General features: G+C 35.4%; 5 protein-coding genes and 1 long non-coding RNA gene across 7 annotated transcripts; 4 read left to right on the top strand and 2 right to left on the bottom strand.

Annotated features, from left to right (window-relative positions):
* The first annotated feature begins 2410 nt into the window (after positions 1-2410).
* Positions 2411-3950, top strand: LOC9307013 (L-type lectin-domain containing receptor kinase IV.2). Its single transcript, XM_002872985.2, has one exon. It carries the CDS (start codon positions 2682-2684, stop codon positions 3735-3737), a length of 1056 nt encoding a protein of 351 aa, XP_002873031.1. The 5' UTR covers positions 2411-2681; the 3' UTR covers positions 3738-3950.
* A 307-nt stretch (positions 3951-4257) lies between these two features.
* On the bottom strand, positions 4258-7570 carry LOC9309099 (uncharacterized protein At1g04910). The gene is made up of 8 exons (XM_021021041.1): positions 6767-7570; positions 6248-6317; positions 6090-6160; positions 5925-6013; positions 5717-5849; positions 5389-5621; positions 4830-5306; positions 4258-4743 (listed from the first exon to the last, which is right to left on the bottom strand). The coding sequence occupies exons 1-8, from the start codon at positions 7322-7324 to the stop codon at positions 4482-4484; spliced, it is 1893 nt and encodes a 630-aa protein (XP_020876700.1). The 5' UTR covers positions 7325-7570; the 3' UTR covers positions 4258-4481.
* A 673-nt stretch (positions 7571-8243) lies between these two features.
* LOC9307012 lies at positions 8244-9728 on the top strand. 2 transcript variants are annotated; one of them, XR_002331031.1, is made up of 3 exons: positions 8244-8423; positions 8798-8902; positions 9188-9728. It is a non-coding gene; the product is annotated as an uncharacterized LOC9307012 (long non-coding RNA). The 2 variants fall into 2 exon arrangements; XR_002331030.1 differs by lacking the exon at positions 8244-8423 and having other exon boundaries at positions 8431-8902.
* Positions 9729-14585: 4857 nt separating this feature from the next.
* Positions 14586-17257, bottom strand: LOC9309098 (pentatricopeptide repeat-containing protein At5g01110). The gene has a single exon (XM_021023586.1). It carries the CDS (start codon positions 17113-17115, stop codon positions 14938-14940), a length of 2178 nt encoding a protein of 725 aa, XP_020879245.1. The 5' UTR covers positions 17116-17257; the 3' UTR covers positions 14586-14937.
* Positions 17258-17480: 223 nt separating this feature from the next.
* On the top strand, positions 17481-19987 carry LOC9309097. The gene is made up of 4 exons (XM_002872983.2): positions 17481-17566; positions 18050-18719; positions 18832-19551; positions 19638-19987. The coding sequence occupies exons 2-4, from the start codon at positions 18072-18074 to the stop codon at positions 19773-19775; spliced, it is 1506 nt and encodes a 501-aa protein (XP_002873029.1). The 5' UTR covers positions 17481-17566; positions 18050-18071; the 3' UTR covers positions 19776-19987.
* A 355-nt stretch (positions 19988-20342) lies between these two features.
* LOC9309096 lies at positions 20343-23002 on the top strand. Its single transcript, XM_002872982.2, has 4 exons — positions 20343-20537; positions 20956-21627; positions 21713-22465; positions 22561-23002. The coding sequence occupies exons 2-4, from the start codon at positions 20971-20973 to the stop codon at positions 22699-22701; spliced, it is 1551 nt and encodes a 516-aa protein (XP_002873028.1). The 5' UTR covers positions 20343-20537; positions 20956-20970; the 3' UTR covers positions 22702-23002.
* The last annotated feature ends 1045 nt before the right edge of the window (positions 23003-24047 follow it).

Raw genomic sequence — 24047 nt, 5'->3', positions numbered from 1 at the left:
CAGAAAATAAAATAAAACGATCGAACCAGACTCTTACCTTCTACGATGATGATGCCTCTATGCTTGTCTCCGAGCAAGTGAGAAAACTAAAAAGAGTTTTGAGTTGGATATTCAAGTGGTAGAACATATTAAGAAACAGAGACGAAAACCACATTTGAAGGTAAAGGAGAAAATAAATAAAAAGAATTTTGAACTTTGAACGAAGAAGGTGAGAGAAGTATAAGCTATATTTATAGGGGTCATGATCCATACTTTTTAATTTAAAAACAAAAATCAAGTTCATATTCACAACGGTAAGATGATCTTAATTGTTTCTAAACGGTCATATTTTGTTCGGCATCCAATTCCAACGTTCGGATGTCAAATCTAAAAGTGACAGATTAATTAAAAAAAAAACATTTTTAATTAAATTGTAACAACCACATAATTTTACACGTATTACAGAAGCGCCCTCTATAACGGTCATTTACTCAAACGTGGTTTAAGTAATAAATTATCTCATCGATACTTTTTTCTTTTCTTATCCAGCTTCGCTGAATAAAATCTCTGATATCCCGACGAAATAATCTTAATCTTGTGTTAATGTATAGATTAACGTTAGAAAATGGAATGCATCCGATATTATTTATACGTAAGTTATAATTAAATCATCAGCAGCGATTTTTTTAAAAACGTAATAGTATAAATCGTTCCCAAAAAATAGTATATAGTTACTCGATGGGCCACCTGATAATGGGCTTACCATAACTACAAATATTTTAAGCCCATAGCATCGTTTCTGAACAAATCGAATTAAAGCACGTTTCAAAACGAAACTTAAATCCAAAAACTAATCCTACAAAACATATTAATAAAGTTCACACTATATTGAACTGAAATCAATCGAAATATTAATACCTAAATAAAAAGTGTTTAAATTAACAATCTTTTTGGAGAACTAAAAAGTTTATACGTAATTATTTTGTGGTGGGTATAGATTTGATATAGATTAGATTATTTGTGGAAGACATAAATGTAACAAGAGTCGGGACAGAGCATTAATGGTCCATGGTTTAAAACATTAAATTGAATGCACAAAGTGTCAGCGAGTACTTTTGTCAGTCTTCCAAATAAATGCACCCCAAATTTATTTCTATTTATCTTCAGTATTGAGTCTCTCGTTTTTTATCCTTATATTTCATTTGCCCAAACAAAGCATTTGATTATGTCTCAATGATATTCGCCGGTGTGTTTTGCCACATTTCATACGTAACCAAAAGTGAGAAACTACAGTATTTATTTCACTCTATATGCCTCGTAAACATCCTTTATATGAACTCTCATAAAGTTAAATTTGAAATCTCATTAAAATTCATAACAATAGTCATCATTATTGTGCTTATTTTAATTATTTTTGGACAATATTAACACTCTAACAGTGATCATGAAACATTGATTTCCTTCTTCCACTCACATTATTGTGCTTATTTAATTATTAGGCTGCATGTGACGACGATATATGGATATACTTTAAAATAAACCATAGTCCAATATTTTAGGCTTTTAGCATTAAAATATCCATTTTATAACTAAAATTGGAAAAATCTAGAATTGTTTCCTGAGCAAAGAATGGAAAAAGAAAGAAAGAAACAACTCACTGTAAACTGATTTCTAATAAGATAAACAAGATGCTGCCAAAGGAGAAGGTTCTTATTACTTCTTAGAGTTTAAGTCACCCTCTTTCGACCTTACAAAATTCGAGTCTTTTTTCAACTATGAGTTTTGATCATTTTAAATGAACAAAAAAATTACATAAGGTTTTTCTATAAAACACAGAAACTCTGCCTAATGCGAACATTTTTAACTCCACCGGACAAGCCACGAGCATGTTATGGGCATTTGCATTTCATTTTATCTTTGAACTTTTTTTTAGCATTTTAAAATAAATAATTTCGGTAACATAATCATCAATGGTTGTCCACTAATTAACCCATTTATTTATTAGAGAGATACGAGAGATCCCTTTTAGATTCCATCTTCTTCCTTCTTCTTCTTTTCGCCAAACAATTCCACCTTTATTATCTTAAACCCCACATTTTCTATTTCCTTTTTGTTTATAGACAATTTATATGATTTCTTCTTGCACTATCTAATAAAACAAGTTATGACCTAATCTCATTTTGACAAATAGTCAAATAATCAACAACACCTTAAAACACTTTCCGCATTAAAACCATATTCATACATCATTTTTTTTGGCAAGATTAGTAAAATTCTACATCATTACACAGTCTAAATAAATATTTAGATTATCGTAACATTAATATTTAGATTAGTTTATTTATAAAATAAAAAGAGTGGGGCTAAAATGTCACAATCTAGAACATGGGGGCTACGAAAGAGAGAAGATAAAAGAAGTGGGTATAAGAACAGAAATAGCATTAATTGAATTTTTTTCTTTCCCTTACTCAGCAACCACTGAGATATAGAGTGTTGTTGTTTGAGAGCGAATCAAGGTTCCTCCAAAGAAAGAAGATGACTTTAATTCTTATTTAATTTCTTTTCTCCTTTTGCTTCACCAAAATCCACACACTCATCAATTAAAAAACAAACCCTAAATTCTTGAAAACTGGAACTTAGTCAAGAATCCTAAAAAGAGAGCTCCTTTACTTTTCTTGAACCCAGTTTCTTCAAGCTCAGCTATGGCGGTCTTCAAAACCCTAGCTTTTCTGTTCTTTTTATGCTTCGGGATTTACCAAGCAGTGGCTGTTACAGATGTAAATTCATCGTTTTCGTTTAATGGGTTTGTGAAATCTCCAAGCTTTGACAAGAATGTTGCTCTGTTTGGAGATTCGAAGCTCGTTAATGGCGGTCCATCGATTCAATTGACTGACTCAGTGAGTCGAAGTGAAGGGCGAGTTATTTACAAGAAACCCATCAGACTGTTCCAAGGTAAAGAGAGAAACTTTTCCGGATCATTCTCGACTAGTTTCTCGTTTTCGATGTCTGATGAGATTGGTAGTGTCCTGGCTTTTGTAATGGTTCCAAGAGGTTTGGATCTTAGGTTGTTTGGTAGAAAGGGTAATAGTTCCTCTGGTCTAGGGTTCTTATTGAAACACAAGGTTGTTGCTGTTGAGTTTGGTATCTCCAAAAGAGGGAATCGTGTTGGGATCTTAGTTGGTAGACCTGAATCTGGTAAAGTTAGAAAGTTATCATCTTTTGGTGACCATTTCAATGGAGAGAAGAAATTGAATTGTTGGATTGATTATGAGGCAAGTTCAAAGAGAATAGAGGTTCGTTTGAGTCTATCTACGGCTTTAAAGCCGGTGGATCCATTTGTGTCTTACTTGGTAGACTTGGCTAAGCTATGGAAAGATGGGAAGTTCATGGTGGGTTTAACCTCTGCAAATGGAAAGTCTTCAAAGCCAGTTTATCTCCATTCATGGAACTTTAAACTGAGACATCCTTCGATGAGGATTCACTCACAGCCGCTTGATCCAAACGATGTTTCCAAGACTGTTAAGGAAGGGGAGAAGACGGTGGAAGTTAAGGGGAAAGGAAAATGCATATGGAGAATCCTTGGTGCATTGGTTTTAGGTGCGGTTTGTGGGACTTTAGGAGCGATGTCAGCGTTGTACCTTTGGACAATATGCGGTAATCGGCAGTCAATGGCAATAGTTCCTGAGGAATGTGCTAACGAAAAAGCGGATATCGTTGTAATGAAATCAGATGTTGTTGATGAAGAAGGGAAGAAGTAGCAGAAAGATAAGAGTTTGGTTGTTTTTTTTAGAATGTTGTATTTGTCTTTGTTGTTTGTAATGTAAATTCTTGTGGCCTTCTTTATTCTTCTTATGTTTGTTTTTTTGTTAGTTGCAGATTTGGTGAGATGAGTTTTCACATGTAGAATCTTACAATATATGTATTAAATTAAGATCCTGAGATCTTGATCAATGCAATTGTCTTTTGTTATTTCATTTGACAAGTAAGAGGAGACGTGAGTGAATTGAAGTAAAGAGTTTGTTCCAAAAGAGAAAGCAAAGGGATTCTCGTGAATTCTACAAAATGCATTTATAATCAGTTGCCACTTTCAGACATCTTTCTCTGTGTCTTTTCTCTATCTTGACCGATAAGAAAGTGAGAGGAGAGTAACAGTGGAATGTGTATTGTCTCCATTGGTCCCCCTCCTCGATCTAGAGATTTATTGCTTTGAGCAGAGTTCGAATTTACTTTCAAAGTTACTGCTTCTAAATCAGTGGGTTAAAGTTGAGTGCTATATAGTTTATCAAAATTGACTTTGATATTGTATAAGCAATGATTGGTATTTGATTGTTGAGTTCACAAATCTTGCTTATATTTCTCCAATTTCCTACTATAATTAGAATACTTAAAATAAATAAAAAAACACTAATCTACAAATGAACAGAAAAGAAAAAACCAAAAATTAGGTGATCCCGTTGTGTATGTGCGTATAATTAATGAAAAAAATCGTTGAATTGAAACCTCTATCTCAGAGAGTGTGCTCGTAGACTTGGTCTTTCAAACCGGTTAAGGCTTGATTGTTCCTCAGACGTATCGCACAAGCAACCTGGAAGAGGGTTAGCATAAAAATTCTCCTCCAACTTTGGACTCAAGCCTGCCTTTCCTGGCCGCCTAAGATACGGTGCTCCAACTCTATTCTGATGTAGTTTCTTAACCTTAGACGAGAAATCATCCCAAGATATGAGTCCTGCATCGAGGCGATCAATCAATCTCACAAATCTTTGCCTGAAAAAACCATGGTACAATGTCAGTTTTAAGTGCATCGATAATGGAAAAGGGGTTTCTTTACACGCAAGAAACATATGCCGTACCTATCGGGGTTAATCGTTTTTCTAAACCCTTCAAATCTCCGGTGACCTTGAACCGCTTTCGCCATGTTTCCATCATAAGTATAAGCGAAAACATCGCTTTCGAGTGCTAAATTGTAATCAAGAGCAGCTAATCTGTTCTGGTAAGGTTTAATAGTCGAAAGCTCTTCCTCGGTGGCCAATGTAGAGTGAAAGAAAACGTTTGGGAACTCTTCGTGGAACGCAGTCATACTGTTCTGACCGTAGATCTCTCCTGCAACAATGTAGATATTCGTGGTCGAAGGAAACCCCATCGCCTTGAGGAAGATGGCAGCTTCACGCGGAGTCATAGGGCAGTTACCTTCAAGACGCCGTTCTGTACCATTGATCACTTTTTCTTTCCAATGTGGAATACTATACCTCATCTTCTCAAGATCATTCGATTCTTCATTGAATAGACTGTGATTGCATCCGGTAAACGCCAACATATCTTTCTCGTACCTAAAATGGAAATTTCGATTAATTGATGATTCTCTCAGCATCATTCAATAGAGTGAGAGAGAGTAATAGTGGTAGCTTGTACCGCAAGTGAAGAGCGAGGTAGGGTTCGTTGTTTTCTCTAAGTCTTGAAGCTAGAACATTGCTTAGATTCTCTATATCTTCAGAGTAGCGAAGAGCTTCATAGTTCGCGCGACATCTGAGCCTCTGGATCGAAGGAGGCGGACTGTTGTTTGCTAGCCGAGAATCAGTGTGATTGAATACAATCACCTTATGCTTCTTCAGTAACTTGGAGATCGAGTTTCTGTAGTAACTCGACTGCACACAATCAAACCAATACAGAGTTAGTTAAAATCGCTGAATAACCAAAAGAGATAACAGAGAAGTTGAAAAAAGTAAATGAAAAGGTTTACCTTAGACCAGGACACAGGATTCTTTTCAAGAGGCTTAATAGAAGCAAATTCTTGCGGTAAATACTCAACAATATTGACATCTTCTGCTAGAACTTTGATGAAATGTTTCCAGTCGAAAATGTCCTTGAACGAGCTGAAAAATGAGAGCTTAATTATAGATTATGATGATGATGATGGTAATGTTGAATTGATTGATGATGATTAGTACCTTGGATCACTCCAGAAAGATGAATGGTCAAGAAACGGAAGAACAAGAGTCGCGTTCATGATTTTAGCGATTGCGACCATATCACATATCTGTGAAGAAGAAATTAAATGAGGATTTGAGGAAATCTTGTGCTGGAAACATAAAACAGAAGAAGAAGAGACTTACACCAGTTCTCATCTGATTCAAACCACCATTGGCGTGAACAAGAAGGTAACCATTGGTTTGCTTGATTGGTCCTAAACGCAGAAAAAAAACCGATTACTTATGTCTGAAATTTCTTGGCTTTTGTCGGAAATGAAGAGAAGAAATGAGGAAAAACTTACTTTGGTTCTTAGGACGAGCTACACATTTCTGATAGTTCCCAGTCTTTGGTTGATTCCAAATCTCTGGGATCTGTTGGAAAACATGCCACAAAGGCAAAATTAGTTCACAATCAAACGATTTGCTAATGAATAAAAAGCCCAATGGGCCAACAAACAAAATAAAAAGTTTATAAGCTGTTATGATGTGATTAGCTAAGGATAAATATTGGATTAGTTATTAAATAGATAAATAAACGAAGTCAACCGCTTGACGCATGGAAGACCGAAGACCCACGATGACTTTGCATTATCCAAAAAAAAAAAATGAATTTAATATTTTCTAACGAAATTCCTTTTACGAAAACTAATCCACTAATAAGAAAAACCACAAATTAAAAAATATATTCACATTTATTATTTTTTCATAAGATTCAGCTCCGAATTTTTGTCGACATGAACAGAATCTAAACATGGTTCGGTTTTTTTTAAGAAAAAAAATAAAAACTTTTGTTGACTCTGATCTTGGGAAAATGAGCATACCGATTTAGTCTTTGGTACGAGGACTTGAAAGGAATTGGATGATTCATCTTCTCTAATGATTTTCTCAATCGTTGGTCTTGGATGAATTGAAACAACGAATTCATGTTTCTCCACGTGTCTTCGCCGTCGTCCAACGCCGCCGGAGAGAGCAACGATGAGGAAAAAAGTTACGACGAGTATGGTCAATAACTTTAGAATCAAACGGCCAAGATTGGTCGAGGATCTCATGTTACGAGCAATCCCAGCCGTCCATTTAGATTTGTTCTCAACCATTAGCATCCACACGAGCCTGAATTTGCGGAGAGAGAGGAACCCGACGAGGTAATTGTGGTGGGAGCCACTAGGACAACACGGTGTTCCTCCTACTCCTCCTCCGCCGCCGCAGCTCGTGACGGTTTCTTCCTCGTCGGGGACGTAAACGACTGCGTTTCCTCCTCCGACGGTGTGGACGAGGGAATGATCTTCTTGAGAATCAGCCATGCGCCGTCTTGTTGTTGTTGTTGGCGCCGCCGGCAATTGGCTGCTGCTCGACGGATTCACCGGAACGCCGACTGACATGTGGCCGCCGGGAAAAACAGGGGATATTTTAGGAAACTTTTTGGGAGAAATGAAACAAAAAATATGATCGGAGAGAGATATTTAGGAATCAATGAAGATTCTCCATTGTTGAAACTTTGGTTTTCTACTTCTTCTCTCTATATATATATATAACTCAGCGTGATCTCAGGCTAAGCAGACAAAACAATCTCTCTCGAATTCTTTTTTTCCTCTCTCTTTCCTTCTCCAATATATTTAGAGAACGAATATTTTATTTACATGGGCCATATATAAAGCTAAAAAGTCGTTTTTATTTGATGTCGAAAAATAAAAGTCGTTTTTATTTGTGGAAAATAAAAGTCGTTTTATACTACTTTGCTTTGTTTTTTTTTTTTGTTATGCTACTTTGTTATTCGGAGTTTTCTTTTAATTCACATGTAAAATGTTCGTTATTAATCATTGGTGTACGTAAATTTGCTTCTAAGAACTAATTAATCAGAATTTATATATCGAAATATTTTCTAGTTATAAACTTATTTTCTAATATCTTGACGTATGTTGTTTTTTTTAAAAAGTAATAAAAGTCACGAAAGTATAGTATTATTTTTTATTTTTTTGGTTGATAACGTCTCGAGACGTAGTTGATAATTACTGCTTTCTTATTTAAAATAAAATACCATTCATATTTTAACGATGTTGGTTTCGTTTAATATTAATTGCATTTGCCTAACTAGTAACTACTAGACACGTCGAATTTAGAAAGCAACAGATTTGCATATTAATGATTTTGTTAGTATTAATTCGACATTTCGTATAACTGTTTTAGGTTTGGTGTTATTATAAAAGTAAACAGTATGCACGAGTCAATAGTTTGCACGTCGACGAAAGACAAGTGTAGTTACTTTTAGAGATATTTACTTTTTACCACACTTTCTCAAGTTCTCTATCATTCTAGCACACTTTCTAATCTTAACAAACTTTCTTGTGGGTGTTATTACCTAGTTACCCTCTAACTAATACACTCTCTCATCTCTAACCAAAGTTTTGTCTCAAACTACAACCCTTACCAAACAAAACCAAATCTTTATCGTCTCTTTCTTCTTCTTATATTATCTCCATGGTAAGCTCAATTTTCCACTTATTTTCTCGATCTGCAGTGTGCTTCTCTCGATTTTGGTTTCGTCTCGTATACGAATCTTTTGATTACAATTCTGGTTCATTTTGTTGTTTCGTTAGATCTGTCACTGGAATTTGGTTTTAGATCTCTGAGATTTGGAGTTTTTGTGATCGTTGTGTGACTGATCTAGGATCAAAACTGTGCGAGAGAGCTTCTCTGTTGAGTTTACTGTGTTTTTTTTTTTCGATTCCGATTGCTAAAATTTGAAATCAGAAGAGTTATTTTGGGCTTCTTGTTCTTGCAAAAAATTTCAAGTGATATATCAATTTCGATAATATTTTGTTGTTTCTCCTATTGATTGATTCATCATAAATCAGAAGAGTTGTTTCTGGTAAGATCTATGTTGCTGGAGGTGGTGGTGGTTTGGAAGTTGCGACGGCCAACATCTCTCTGAGGACGACTTTCAACTTCTCTGCGAATACGTACGCCTTCTTCTTCTTCTTCTTTGTTCTTTTGCTTGCTTTTTCTTTTGGGAAGATTAATGCATCTACAAAACCCAATTCTTAACTCACTCTATTGAGGCTTTAGAGCTTGATTTGTGGCACTTTACTTTGAATCTGGTCTCTCTAGCTACTTTAATGTTTCCTTTGTCATTTTTGGTTTACGGATTTTAGGATTTTTTTCAATAGAGAATTTATTGACTTTGGTGTATGGAGATGTAGTTTCTTATACGTGTGCTTTGTGGTGTGAATGGTGCTTGTGTACAGGTTGGTGAAGATAAGTTTGAAGACACATGAGAGTTTTTCGTGAGAGAAGAAGACATCATGTTATGGTCAAGTCTAAATGGACAATGGCTGCCTCTCCGTTCTCCTTCAACAATGATTTCTTCTCTGTTCTAACCATATCCTGATTTGATTTTTGCTCTCTCTTATGTGTCGAACTCGTTTCATCGACGTAGTAACACAGTCACTTAGGAAAAAGACAATGAACTTCTTTATCCTCTCCGTCGCCGTTTTCGTTGCTCTCGGTTTATCATCTCATCCACAATATGTTGATTCATCTGCTGCCTCCTCACAGGATCCTCTCAGACTCAAGTAGTTGTGTGTGTTTTATGGTCTTTGTTGCTTTGGAGAAACTCTTTTGTGGTCATAGCACCACATCCACATGTTCACATGAATCTCGCCATTCACAAAAAATGAACGATGTACTTTGAATTGGCAATTATTTTTCATGTATAAACTTGTGTCCATACGTTTGAATTGGATTGGTAATTTTTAAATGGGCATATGATAGGATTGGTTAGTTCCATATGGATACGTTATGTATACCCATATGGGTACGTGGTCAGTTCCATATGGATACGTTATGTATATCCATATGGGTACGTTATGTATTATTTCTTTTAACTATTCTTTCGTTCATATCCATTAGCTAATAAGTTTGGTAATCTCTCATTGAAATCCACCAACTTTATAAGAAGCAAACCACCAATTTTATTAGTTTTCACTAGACTAGTTTTAAAAGTCATTTATGATGTGTGTTTGGTAATCTCTCATTGAAATAGACATGTGGACACATAATTATGGACACGATTCAAAATCATCTTTCGTTCTCAATATGATGACACCAAAATGTCCACGACTGAGTTCTCTATACACACTTTATGGATGGTCAAAGGATATTGCTTAGATCAAGTTCTCTATACACACTTTATGACACCGAGATAGTCAACATAGATTACTTGTCATCATCCATATATACAATCTTTGATGGAAACCTTACTTGTCATGTTCTTCTCTTTTATTTGAATCAAATTAGATCAGAACTCTTGAATCGATACATGTGCATTTTTGTTCTTTCAAGCTTTGCATTCACTTTCTCTCAAAGAAGGAGAAGAATTAGAAGAAGTTCAGTGGTTGAGAATGGTTATAAACTTATAATGCTTGGAAACTATCTTGACCCAACCAATGCCTTTGAAGCCTTTATCAATTCTCATAACCACATTCCTTCCCTTTCTGTCACAATTATACACTATTAAATTCAGACACGACTTCGACAAAGTCTAACATACAACGATAACAAGATCAAAGAGAGGAACCACAACAAGCTGAACAAATGGATATGGAATTCAATACTAGAAACCACATCTATGGCATTGGCCTATTCGGTCTTTTCACAGCTTGGTGGTCCATGGTACAACTTGGTGGCTTCTTCTCAAAAAATCACTTTTTCCAAACCAATCTCTCCAACCTTCTCTCAATTGGCAATACCTTAACATGTACTCATCCATCTGTTTCTATCCACATAGCACCGCTCCTCTGGACGCTAGATCAGAAAGTCTTTTATCCCTTGCAAAATCAGCCTACACAAGACAAGAAATGAAACTTAACAGCTCAGTCCCTTCTCCAACAAAGTGTATCCACATCGCCAAACAACATTGAACATATTTATTAGTATATGGCGGTGTCGGATCTAGTGACAAACAAGTAACCATACACAAGTGACTATCGATATAAACATAGGTAAGACCTTTTCATTGATCGATTGATTGTGTATTTACAATCTTTCAACATGGTCGAAATAAAATCCAGAAAATGAATAAGCTCTTGTTCTTGTTCCAATTAAGATCTATTGTTAATGGATTCGGAGCTAGAGGCTAGAGCGTAGGTGATTCAACATCTTTGTCGGAGCTAGAGGCTAGAGCGGAGGTGATTTGACGTTGGCTTCTTCTTCAATTGAGGAGTATTGAAACGAATTTGAAATCGAGTTGCAAATGTTGTTGTTACCTTTAATGTTGGCTTCTATATTCTTTATATTTTTTCACCTTTTGATTTTGTTGAAATCGATGACTACAAAACCTTATCTAGAATTAAGCAGCAAATGTTGTTGTTCCAAACGGAAGAGAAAAGCATTGGATCGTAGCTGGCGCGACCAGACGAGTGAGTTGCAGCGGGGGTTTGAAAGGAGAGAGAGAAGAGAGAGAGAGAGAAAGATAGAGAGAGTTGAAATTCTTATTTGTTTTTGTTGATGACTTACGCTTCTTTTGCTTTTTGGAAGAAAAGAGATATTTTGTTTCAAATATTTAGTTGGGGGTATAATAGTATTGATTTTTTACAAACAGTAAAAAAAAGATGAAAAACACAGAATATGTGTCTTTTGTTAGAAAACTCAAGAAAAGTGTCCCATTGTGTAACTCACCCTTACTTTTATCAAATTCATCTCTTTAAATTAATATTTAACTCTTTCAACTAACAAACAGTTTTCATTTAAACTGAAATCTCTGTAATTTCAATTGATAGATATCCAGTGAAATAAAATTATTGCGATAACCTAAATAATATCATTACATTAATATTTTTTTGTAATATAATTATATGAATAAATCATCGTACGATAAAATCAAATCACACAAAACGTATTATCATTTCCATATCATAACCACTCTTCTTCTTTTGTTGGGTTTAGTGAATTAACCGTATTTAGATATTAAACCTATTGAAATTTTATATTATTATATTATATATAATAAAATTGAATAGTAGTTGTAATATGCTTTGCTATTTAAAATGAAATGTAATTCTAGCAGCGCTCATCGATTGGTAGTATATCTAAAACGAGGGTTATTCTGAAGTATTCAAAGTCCTTCCAAATTAAGTATGGATTTTAATGCATTTCATCGAAATATTTATGTCAAGTTTCTTTTTTTTTTAGATTTAAGTGTTTAACAATATACTTACTAGACTAGTTGCCGTATAGACTGACCAATTCCATTAAAACACTAGCTTATGCATAAAAATAGCAAGTGTGTTTATCATGCAGTCAATTTTTCTTATTTCTTAATGTTAATATGTTATAGAATCCTAAGAAGACGGCAGTTTAAATAAACTCAGTAGCTACTAGCTATTTAATTTTGTTACTTTATTCAACAATTAGTTAGTCCGTCACATTAGTGATCACGCATTAATCTTTTCCTTTCTAAGAACAAAGTAGAAAAATTAAATCACTATACGCTAGAGGTTACGTGTAGCTAATAATTAAATTGTCAGGGTTTCCTTTCGTATATAAACCCTACGGTTCCATATCATATAGTGACATTTTGTGTAGGATTAAGCTCTACATTTATAGATAATAATTCGTTTCTCTTAAAAGAGGTAAAAAAAAATAAACGTTGTCAAATTTTATTACCTTAAACAAAAATCGATTGAATAGTGGTGCAGACAATATAATGTGGGTAAGAAACTTATAATAAAGCTACAAACAGAAAAATTAAGAAAAAAAAAAAAGAGTATGGCTAATGACATGTGAAACAATATAACAATGATGGCCTTTATGAAATGTTTTGAGTATTAAAAGTGAAAGGCCTTTAGGATAAATTCGAACGTTGCTCGATTTCCCAAATTGTTTTGTCCTCTTCCCACGTCCTTTTCATTTAGATCTTGATTAATATGATACCCCATACCGAATAAAATTCAAATACTACTATACAAAAACTAAATGCATTAATATACGATTACTTGCGTTTTTCGTAGAGCGTTTTATACCAAGTGGTGTTGTTGTTGTTTTTTTTTTTTAACCACTATGTTTTGTATACCCACAACTATCTCAGTTCCAAGATTCTCGATAACAATTTTTTTTTTTAACCACTATGTTTTGTATACCCCCAACTATCTCAGTTCCAAGATTCTCGATAACAAATAGACACGTCTCAAAGACTTGTTTACATGTTTCAAAAGTACTTTAACCCACTTAGTTTGGTAACCGTTAGAGTTCCACCAAAGTTAATAAAAATAATTATTATGTAACTTTTGAGTCGGAGTATCAGACTATTTTATTCTTTACTTCTGAGCTCGAATTGTAATAGTTCTATTGTTAACCAACATAATTAATTGCTTAATCCGGTAAAATCAGTCCATAAACTTATAAGCTTACCGATAAATTAGTCACAAATGCGTTCTACATGAAATTGATTTTAGAGCTATAATATTGAAAATAATTGATATAGATAGAATTTCGAACTCATTGATCTGATACCTGACCTATAGGCGATAGTAATAAAAGAAAAACGTTATGTATAAGAAACTGTTATTACCAAGTGGAAAACTACAATGCATATTCATCATCAACCTGTAATGTAGGATTTTAAGATGGTAACGTACCTAAGAAGATGGACTTTGAAACAATTAAAAGCCAATCATACAAATTACTGATTATTATTAATTATATATAGTTTAGTGGAAGAATCCACAGTACAACTTTATGTTCTGGTCTCAAGACCATATAACACTCCGAACCGCGATTTCCCACGTTTTCGCAACCAATTCTCTTGTCTCATAAACCGATTCTCCAAACGAAATTATTTTTTTAACTTTTGAAACAACAGAAGAGGAAGTGGAGTTCGAACTCCGGTGACGTCAAAAAGCTCAAAATGGACCAGACTAACTAGAAACCTTTGGACTTTTAGTCGACATCATAACACGCTTTGAAAAATGGACTTCGAGACTCACAAATGACCCATTCTCTAGAACCGATATCGGGACAGAGACACACAAAAATGGAGTATATGTCAACGTGTATAATATAATAATATATAGTATTACGAATCATAGAAAGAGGTTGTGAATGGGGGCCACGCGCCATTTAGGTGGAACTTCCACCGTTGAAGTTTCAAGTCTCTCCACTTTGTTTACTTTGAAGGGGAAGTCAAAATCTCTCACCTACACCTGAAAACTAAAGGTTCGTAGTTGGGATGATTGTTGTTAGCCAGTGTTGGCAAATTCTATATATCCCATAATTCCGATTCATAGTTTCATTTTCATATACGGATGTTGAATAAAGCTATATAAGTAATAATTAACAATTCTCATATACATTCCGATTCATAGTTTCAAAAGTATTTATTAAGAAACCATTATTTTTCCTTAATATGATTGGTACGTAGAATATTGTGTTGTCTGCTACAATACAACTCACGTATGATAGAACAAACGCGTACGGAGGTTGTTCTCCGTCCCCACCGTCATCACCGACATATCCTTTTAGCAGCTACCCTTTCTTTTCCATTTTACTTTTCAATTTATTTAACAACCATTATTTCTTGGTTATGTTGTACTAAAATGGAAAATACTCAAATAGCTTGTGCTTAGAATTTAAACATACAAATCTTAATACCTCTGTTTCAACTTTCATATATTTTACTTATGTGTTATTGATACATAATTTGACTAAATAAAACAATATTTGGTAATTTCAAAAAAGAAAAGAAAAGTATGCGTATAAAACTATAAATTTTGGACTGACTAAATGGTATATTACAAGAAACTGAGGTCTAATATGAATGTTATAAAGTACGGGGACCATTTTGCTATTCAAGAAAGTCAAGTTCCTTGAGCTTCTGCAGTGACACACATCTTTGGTCCTTTGACCAAAAAACATCAATATCAACTCTATCTAGGATCAGCTTGGAGCTACTCAAGTAGAGTAAAGCCACAGAATTCAGCAAGATTTCGAAGCAACTGATTCAGAATTTATCATCAGGAGAGAATCCTCTCTGCAGCATCTCATCGTGAAACCGAAATGCCTCCGTTAAGTTATCTTGAGAAACAAATCCATTGATCAGAGAAGTATACGTTGACCTATCAGGATTGACACCTCTCTCGATCATCTTCCTTAGCACAGCCTCAGCTTCTTTCATCTGATTTTCTCTACAAAACCCATGTAAGATCGAATTGTACGTAAAGACATCAGGTACTAATCCTCCTTGCTTCTCCTCCATCTTCTTCACCAAACCAAAAGCTTTGCTCATATTTTCTTCTTTAACAAAACCGTATATCAATGTGTTGTAACTGATGCAATCCGGTACAAAACCTTCTGAGATCATCTTTTCCAAAAAGATTTCTCCATCTGAGGCATTACCAGAGCGGCAATATCCCTTTATCATAGAGTTACAAATCATGACCGTTGGCTTTATACTTTTACTGATCATTTCATCCCAAACTCGAAATGCTTCAGAAAGATGGCCTTTACTGCACAACGCGTTAACCAAAATGCTGAACGATATTGGAGTGGGAAGTATCTCTTTTGATACCATATCTGCCCATATCTCTTTTGCTGTATCGATATCGCCTACTTTACCAAACCCATCTAACAGAGTGTTGTATGTCACAACATCGAGTTTGATTCTCTTTTCCTTCATCTTTTTAAAGAGCTCCATTGCGTTCTGCAGATTTCCGAGCTTACAATGTCCATCAATCAGTATAGTTAAAGTATAAGAATCGGGAAATAAACCCCTTTCGGTCATTTCGTTGAACAATTTATCCGCTTCACCCAACATTTTCCGTTTGCATAACCCGTGCAAAATGGTGTTGTAGGTAACAACATCCATAGCACAACCCTGCTGAAGCATTTCATTTCTCAAATTCATAGCTTCAGAGATCATACCTTTTCTACAGTACCCTTGGATAAGAATGGTGTAGATCACATTGTCAGGAATCAGACCAGCCTCCTTCACACTGTTAAAGTACATTAATGCCTTATCGAGATTTCCACTCCGAGTAAAAAGACTCATCATCGAGCTAAAGCAAACCAAATCCGGAACAACATCCCTAGATCTCATATCACTGAAAATATTTTCCGTTTCGACCGCATCTCCCTTCTTACAAGCCTCCATCAGCAATGACCTGTAGGTAGTGGAGTCAGGACTCAACCCGGATCTCAACATCTCCGCGAAAACTTCCTTGGCTCTCTCATATTTCCCATGCTTACACAGTCCATTTATCACAGTATTATAAGTATAAACACCAGGACTAAACCCTTTGCTCGGCATAGCATGCATCAACTCAAATGCCTCTTCCATGAGACCTTGACTAGAGTATGCACTAATCAATGTATTATATGTTACAATATCCGGATAAACCCCTTTCTCTTGCACTTCTGACAAAAAGGTTCCGACTTTTTCCATTTTACCATCTTTGCACAAAGCATTAACCATGATATTGAGAGTATAAACATTAACACCAACGCCACTCCGAGAAATCTCCTGATAAATACGCCAAGCCAACTCTACCCACCCAATCCTCACCAAGCTCCCGATGAGAGCATTACACGCATCGATAGAAACCGTGTAACCTTTGCTTCTCAGCAATGTAAAAGCCTCATATGCTTCTCTAAGTTTTCTAGCTTGTACAAAAGTCCTAATCAACAAATCGAAAACCGAATCATTCGAACCACAATTACTATACGTCGAAACCAAGGAATTCACAATCTCTACTCTAGAAACACCACTCCTCCTAATCATCCTAAGAACACAACTCTGTGCATCAGACAATCTTCCACTCCTCACCAAAATATGAATCATCGCGCTTAAAGACAAAGACGTATGTTTGAAATTCGGAAAATTGAACCCTAATTGATCCACGAATCTTTGACCTAAACTTAAATCATTACGGCAACGGTACAAAACCTCAACGACGGCTAAAGGGTTCAACCGAATCAGGTGGTTTCTCACATTACTATTACCCTGCTTCAAACTGAAACAGATTTTCTCCACCAAGAAAGAATCTGAATCTGAATCCGAAGCTGAAGAAGAAGACGAGGGCTCGAATTCAGGAGATGTTGCCAAGGTTTTGAGAGGTTTGAATCGAGTGAGAGGGTTTTTTACGCGGGATATTCTGGAAGGTATTATACGGTGAATAACCATTTTTTTTTTCTGGTTGAGAGAGATCAGAGAGACTCAATTTGACTTTTCGATTCAGAGAAAAAATGGAAACTTGAAAATTTAGTTTGGTTCTTCATTCTGAGTTTCTCTGTCTGATAGCTCCTCTCACTCTTGAGAGCTCAGATCTAAACGACGACGTTTATGTGACTCTCAACGATCCGGTTTTAATTGGGCTGAGAATTCCTTTTTAAGTTCACGATCGACCCATGACGGCCCAAATTAAATGTTTTCCGAAAAAGCCTAAAATATGTAAACATTTAAACCATTGTTAATCTTTAATCACGCATTTAATAAATAGAAAACCTTGTAAGTATATATTTTCCCGCTTCTCTCCGGCTCTTCCTCGATGAAAACCTAAAAGTCCCATCGCGAGAGAACAATTGCCTTATTCACTGTCAAATTTCAACCATAAAGAAGAAAATTAGCTTAAAAGGTACAATTTTTCGAAACGATATTGCTCGTTTCGTTGAATGTTGTTCATACGGTCGTCTTTTTTTTCCCCTTCAATCTTGTTTTATCGGATTTTATCAATAATCAATCTACAACGCAAGTTTTTTCCCCAGGAATCGATCGGGTTTTTAGTTTCCTCTGTCTCTAAGCGAAAAACCCCAATCTTATTTTGTGACATTAGTCTATCTTCTTCTGAGATTTCTGTTTATTGTTATCCCCATTGGTTCATGATCTTTCATGTTAAAGATTGTTGATTGATCTGCATATATAAAAATGTAACCTTTTTAAGTGTATCAATGCAAATTTTTGTCTCAAACATGGCTCTCATTTTGGGTATTTGCTTGATTGATCTATTTGCAAATTATGTTTCTTCCCAACAGAATGTGAATCTGAATGTAAGTGCTTGGTAGTTGTTTTCTAATTGTGTGTCAAGGATAAAGCTTAAAAGGGGTCTGTTTTTTCTTAGGTTCTCATTCGTCTGATCTACAATGGCTCAGAGTTCTACGGAACCAAAGGTTAGTTTGAGACTTATCATTGATGAAAAGAAAAACAAGGTCGTTTTAGCCGAGGCTGGTAAGGATTTTGTTCAAGTTCTCTTCAGTTTTTTGACATTACCAATGGGAACAATCGTCCGACTGCTTGGGAAGCATCAAGTCTCTGAGCCAGTTACCGTTGGATGTATTAGCAACCTTTATACAAGTGTTGTGGACATGAAAATTGATGATTTTGAGACTGAAGCTTGTAAGCAGATGTTGCTTTATCCCAGGAATTACGTTAGGGAAGCTCAATGCAGAAAGTTTAAGCTCAACATAAACCCTACTGAAAACTTCAAGTGCTTTGGGTGCAGCTCTTTCCCTAGCTGCTCAATGTGCAGTAATTTTAACACCTCCCGATGTAGGTGCGGTAAGTTGATGACCAGGGAGATTGATTTACTAGAAGATGAGGAGGTCATTGTAGGCATCATGCAAAATGATCTCCGTGGAGTATTTATCAGAGACAGGTCGTCATTTATCATAACCGACGACTTAAAACTGACAGTTGACTCTACTAGTTCTCTCTTGCAAACGCTCAAGGCTCTTGGTTTTTCTGATGTTAGTAAGCTGAGAGAACGGGTTCTTGATATCGGTCTCAAAGAGGTTATTTCTTCTCTCTTATCTTTTCTTATGTTTCTACTAGTAACTTACTATAATGCTTAGCTTATAATGTGTTTAAGAGCTCTCCTCACTCTACATCTTGATCCTGATCTAGGTTTTGACTTTGCTGCGATGTGTATTCTCCTCAAGTTCTCCCTTGACAGACACTTTCTTGAAGAATCAAAGTTTACACAAGGTGAGGAAGATTTATAAAAGGCTGAGTCCATGCTTGGAGAAGAACGGAGATGAAGCAGAACAAGACAAAGTAATAACTTTTGATGCAATAGTAAGGAAACAGGACATGAGGATTTTGTATGTTGAGTGCCGTGAAGACTTTGTTGATCTTCTTTTAACTTTTCTCGCCATTCCACTGGAATCTATATGGGAAGTCTCTGGCAACCATATTAGTTTAGGATGCGTTGGGAACTTAAGCAGAAGCTTCAAGGACTTGAGTGATAATGAAAGGACACAAGTGTCAAATCCGAAATTCGTGCTTCCGTATTACTATAGTTGCCAGAATCAGTTGCTCAATATCATCACTTTCAAACCACAGTTTTACGTAACCATCAATAGGGACATTTCCAGACCGTTGTGCTGTGTGACTACAAAGCCAACCTTTATACAAGTGAGTTTTATTGATCCAAAATACAATGGCCATCATTCAGTTTCAACAGAAGGTAGTGGTGGTTTCATGAAGAGAGATTCAAAGTTTACGGTATCAGATGATCTGGTTATTGCACCTAAGAACACTACTTCAACCTTTTGGGCATTAAAGAAGCTGCAGATTCACACTAACGATATAGAGGTGCAAAAAGTTAGCATCAGCAAAGCTCATGTATGCTTGTCTAAACCCCCCCTTTTTTTCCTCCTATAATATTCTCTGTTCTTGGTTAAACTTGATGGAACTTATCTCCAAATCAGGCTTTGAATCTGTTGAGAGCTTCAGTGGTGACATCCTCTGCTTTGAGCTCTGCTTTTGGGAATTTGATTGTAAAGAAACCCAAGGAAGAGAATGTTTCATGGAACCCGGTTTCAAAGAAACTAAAGGTAGAGACTTGAAGAAACACAAAGGTGGAGAGAATCTTGAGCTACTACTGATTGTTGATCTTGATTCCAGTCTCTTCAAGAATTAACATTGTTCAACCTAAAACTTCAACTTCAAAATTCACATTCTGCTAGATTCCTTGATTCTTACCTTTCTTGGGACTTAGTTTATTGGGGTTATAAACTCTTCGTTTTGAGCTGGTGATGACGAAGATTTTGTCAAGGTTTTTAGAGGTTTAAATCTAGTGAGAGGGTCTTTTACACAGAGATCAGAGAGACAAATTTAGTTTGGTTCACCATTCTGAATTCTGATAGCCCCTCACTCCTGAGACGAAAACGACGCCGTTATTATGATTCTCAACGATCCTGATATGGATCCGGTTTTAATTGGACTAAGTTTTTTTTATAAGTTTATAGTCGACCCATGACGGCCCAAATAAATGTTTTCAGAAAAAGCCTAATATCGAATTCATGACGGTTTAATTACTTTATAACTATCAGAACATTTTTCTAATAGATTTGAAAAATTCTTAAAAATCATTATGTAATTCTTAAGAAACCGAAATATTAAATCCAAACTTTAACTTAAACCATTTTTAATCTTTGATTACGCATTTAGTAAAAAAGAAAACCATGTATGTATATAGTTTCCCGCTTCTCTCCACTGTTCCTCTTCCTCGACGTTCACTGTTTACAAACCCTAAGTCCTATCGAGAAAGAACAATTGCCCAATTCATTGTCAATTTTCAACCTTGAAGAAGAAAATTAGCTAAAAAGGTACAATCTTTTGTAGCGATTTGTTGAATGATTCATAAGGACTTGTTCGTTTTCCCCTCCTCTCTTGTTTTCTCGGATTTTCTCTAGAATCTACAACGCAATTCTCTTTTTTTTTTCCAGAAATTGATCGGTTTGTAGTTTCCTCTGTCTCTAAGCAAAAAAACCCATTCTTGTTTTGCGATATTACTCTTATCTTCTTCTGAGATTTCTGTTCACTGTTAGCCTCATTGCGTATTTTAGCACATACGAACCGAATCCGCCTTGTTCGTTTTCTTGTTTCCGGTTAAAGATTATAGATTGATCTGCATGTGTGAAATTCTTACCTTTTTGTCACAAACATGGCTCTGATTTTGGGTGACTGGCTTGATTGCTCTGTATGTTTAAAACTTTGACCTGTCTTTGAATTTTATCAATGCAGATTTTGAATCCAAAGATGTCAGATGATTTGGAGAATTCGGTGATTAACTTGAAGCTACTCATAGATGAAGAGAAAAACAAAGTTGTATTCGCTGAGGCTGGTCAAGATTTCGTCGATATACTCTTTAGCTTTTCGACTTTGCCTATGGGAACAATTGTTAGATTGCTGGAGATGCATCACAAGTCAAAGGCAATAGCCGTAGGTTGTTTCAATAACATCTATGGGAGTGTTGTTAGTATGGGAATGAAGCATTTCAGTACTGAAGCTTGCAAGCAAATGCTTTTGTATCCGGGGAGTTTGAATCAGGAGAAATGTCAAAAGATTAAGCTGAAGATTGATGATTCCGAGGCTACTAAATGTTTCATGTGCCCTATGTTTGTGCGAAGCGGACAATGCAGCAAAGGGTATAGCAATTTTAATACCTCGAGGTGTAGCTGTGGGAATTTGATGGATGCAGTGATTCAGTTTCAAGGAGAAGGAGGCCGAGGAAGCGTGGGAAAAGGTGTTGAAGGTGGAGTATTTGTGAGGAGTGGTAATACTTCATTCATAATCACTGATGATTTGAAAGTGGAAGTTAACTCAGTTGGGTCAACACTTAAGGTTCTTAAAGATCTTGGCTATGCAGATTGCGATAAGTTGGTTGAAATGATTCTCGAGGTTAATCTCCAAGAGGTATGTTTCTTCTTCTACTACTACTACTAGTCTACTAGACTTTACCCTTCATTGTTCTTAAGCCAGTTTCTTGTAATTGTTTTAGGTAGCGACTTTGCTGGTGTGTTTATTCACATCGGATACTCCATTGAGCGATACATTTCTGAAAAAGAAAAGCTCATGTGGTATGAAGAGGATTCATAAAACGCCGAGTCCTTCTCTCAGTGAGGATAGAGAGGAAACAAAAGCTGATCAAACGATAACGCTGAATGCATATGTTAGGAAGGAAGAAGGGAGCATTCTATATGTTGAATGTGGTGAAGACTTTGTTGATCTTCTTTTCTCTTTTCTTGCTATGCCTCTGGAATCTGTATGGGAAATCTCGGGCAGAGGAATCATCCTTGGATGCATTGGAAACTTGTGCAAAAGCTTCAAGGATTTGAGTGTTGATTCCGGAAGAGAAGCTTCAGCTTTTAAATGTGTTCTTCCTCATTACTACAAGTGTCAGAAGCAGCTGCTAAATGAGGTTGTCACTACCCAGCAGCCACCAACTTATTACCGTTTTGTATCTTTCTCTGTGGATCATTTTAGAGAGTACTGTTTGTCTGAAAACTCTGGTAAGCGACTTGTGTATGACTGGGATAAACTCGTGCCTGTGACTTCGATAGACCCAAAAAAACCCGAAGGCAACGACACTGCTGAATCAAGTGGATTTGTGAAGAGAGGGACAAAGTTCATGGTGACAGATGATCTGATCATCACTCCTTCGAACTCAACCTCAACCATTGGATTCTTAAAGGAGAAACAGACCCGACTAGATGAAGTGGAAATACGAGTGATCAATATGACAAAAGAAGAGGTAAAAGCTTGTCAAAGAGATTCTTTCTTTGATTGCAACGTACATATTACAAAATTACATATTTACATTCATCGATCTTATATATGCATTTGCAGGCCATCATATTATTGGGAGCTTCAATGGTGACATCCTCTGCCTTAAGCACTGGTCTGCTAGCTATAGAATCAGCTTCAACAAGTGATCCTCAATGCCGGTTCTTTAAGAAGCCGAAGATTGAGTCTGAGACTGAGACTTGAGAAGCAATGTTCAAACCAAAGTTCATGTTCTTGCTAGATTTGATCACTAGAGAATCTTTTGTTTAAGCATCTAACTGTTTCAATTACTATATTAGTTTTTTTGGACATCGACTTTGTCTAATCTTTTGAGTAGCATGTAACTGTTTGTCTGTTTCAGTTACTATAGTAGCATCTGACTGTTTTAGCATCTACTCTGTTTAATTTTTTTTAAGTACTCCTCGTTTTTTTTTTTTTTTCGCAAGACGTTGTAGGTTTCTAAAAAGGTTTATCTGATATGAAATGGCTCGAAGTAAAATTTGTAGTGTTGAAAAGGCTGTAAAATTTGTTTAAAGTTTTAATAGTCAAAATCCCTATTATTTTTAAAAATGAGTTTAAGTGATATAACGTGAAAACATGCCGAACTTTGAACACCAAAGCTTACGAACCAACTTTGAACACCAAAGCTTACGAACCAACTAAGGACGCAATGCCTAGGCGCGGTTAGTTTTCGACGTGTTTAAAATTTAACACTTAAACAAATTCTTAAAAAGTTTTAGTGAAATTAACATGATTTTAGTTAAAAACATTATTTTCTTGAAGTGTTAAAGTTTTATATTTTTAAAGTCAAAATCACTATTATTTTCAAAAATGAGTTTAAGTGTTAAATCTATATAACGTGAAAACATGCCGAACTTCGAACACCACAAAGCTTACGGACCAACTAAGGACGGGATGCCTTGGCGCGGTTAGTTTTCGACGTGTTTAAAATTTACCACTTAAACTAATTCTTAAAACGTTTTAGTGAAATTAACATGGTTTTAGTTAAAAATATTATTTTCTTAAAGTTAAATTAAATTTGTTTTAAATTTTAGTACTATGGTTTTTGTGAAAAAGTTTTAGTGAAATTAACATGATTTATTTAAGTGTTAAAGTTTTAAAATTTTAAAGTCTAAATCACTATTATTTTCAAAAATGAGTTTAAGTGTTAAATCTATATAACGTGAAAACATACCGAACTTCGAACACCACAAAGCTTACGGACCAATGAAGGACGGGATGCCTAGGCGCGGTTAGTTTTCGACGTGTTTAAAATTTTCCACTTAAACAAATTCTTAAAAAGTTTTAGTGAAATTAACATGGTTTTATTTAAAAATATTATTTTCTTAAAGTTGAAGTGTTAAATTTGTTTTAAATTTTAGTACTATGGTTTTTGTGAAAAAGTTTAGTGAAAAAGTTTTAGTGAAATTAACATGGTTTTAGTTAAAAACATTATTTTATTTAAGTGTTAAAGTTTTAAATTTTTAAAGTCAAAATCACTATTATTTTCAAAAATGAGTTTAAGTGTTAATCTATATAACGTGCCGAAC

The sequence above is a fragment of the Arabidopsis lyrata genome, assembly GCF_000004255.2.
Source record: "Arabidopsis lyrata subsp. lyrata unplaced genomic scaffold ARALYscaffold_6, whole genome shotgun sequence".
Lineage (NCBI taxonomy): Eukaryota > Viridiplantae > Streptophyta > Magnoliopsida > Brassicales > Brassicaceae > Arabidopsis > Arabidopsis lyrata.
Note: the sequence above shows the minus strand (reverse complement) of the source record. Positions and strands in the feature narration are given on the sequence as shown.

Coding starts and splice junctions, on each gene's coding strand:
- LOC9309097 (XM_002872983.2), top strand. CDS start 18,072: ATGGCTCAGAGTTCTACGGAACCAAAGGTTAGTTTGAGACTTATCATT. Junction 18,720..18,831: donor TTGATATCGGTCTCAAAGAG/GTTATTTCTTCT, acceptor ATCCTGATCTAG/GTTTTGACTTTGCTGCGATG. Junction 19,552..19,637: donor TTAGCATCAGCAAAGCTCAT/GTATGCTTGTCT, acceptor TCTCCAAATCAG/GCTTTGAATCTGTTGAGAGC.
- LOC9309098 (XM_021023586.1), bottom strand. CDS start 17,115: ATGGTTATTCACCGTATAATACCTTCCAGAATATCCCGCGTAAAAAAC.
- LOC9307013 (XM_002872985.2), top strand. CDS start 2,682: ATGGCGGTCTTCAAAACCCTAGCTTTTCTGTTCTTTTTATGCTTCGGG.
- LOC9309096 (XM_002872982.2), top strand. CDS start 20,971: ATGTCAGATGATTTGGAGAATTCGGTGATTAACTTGAAGCTACTCATA. Junction 21,628..21,712: donor TCGAGGTTAATCTCCAAGAG/GTATGTTTCTTC, acceptor TAATTGTTTTAG/GTAGCGACTTTGCTGGTGTG. Junction 22,466..22,560: donor TCAATATGACAAAAGAAGAG/GTAAAAGCTTGT, acceptor ATGCATTTGCAG/GCCATCATATTATTGGGAGC.
- LOC9309099 (XM_021021041.1), bottom strand. CDS start 7,324: ATGTCAGTCGGCGTTCCGGTGAATCCGTCGAGCAGCAGCCAATTGCCG. Junction 5,307..5,388: donor TACCTCGCTCTTCACTTGCG/GTACAAGCTACC, acceptor TTTCCATTTTAG/GTACGAGAAAGATATGTTGG. Junction 4,744..4,829: donor AAAACGATTAACCCCGATAG/GTACGGCATATG, acceptor TGGTTTTTTCAG/GCAAAGATTTGTGAGATTGA.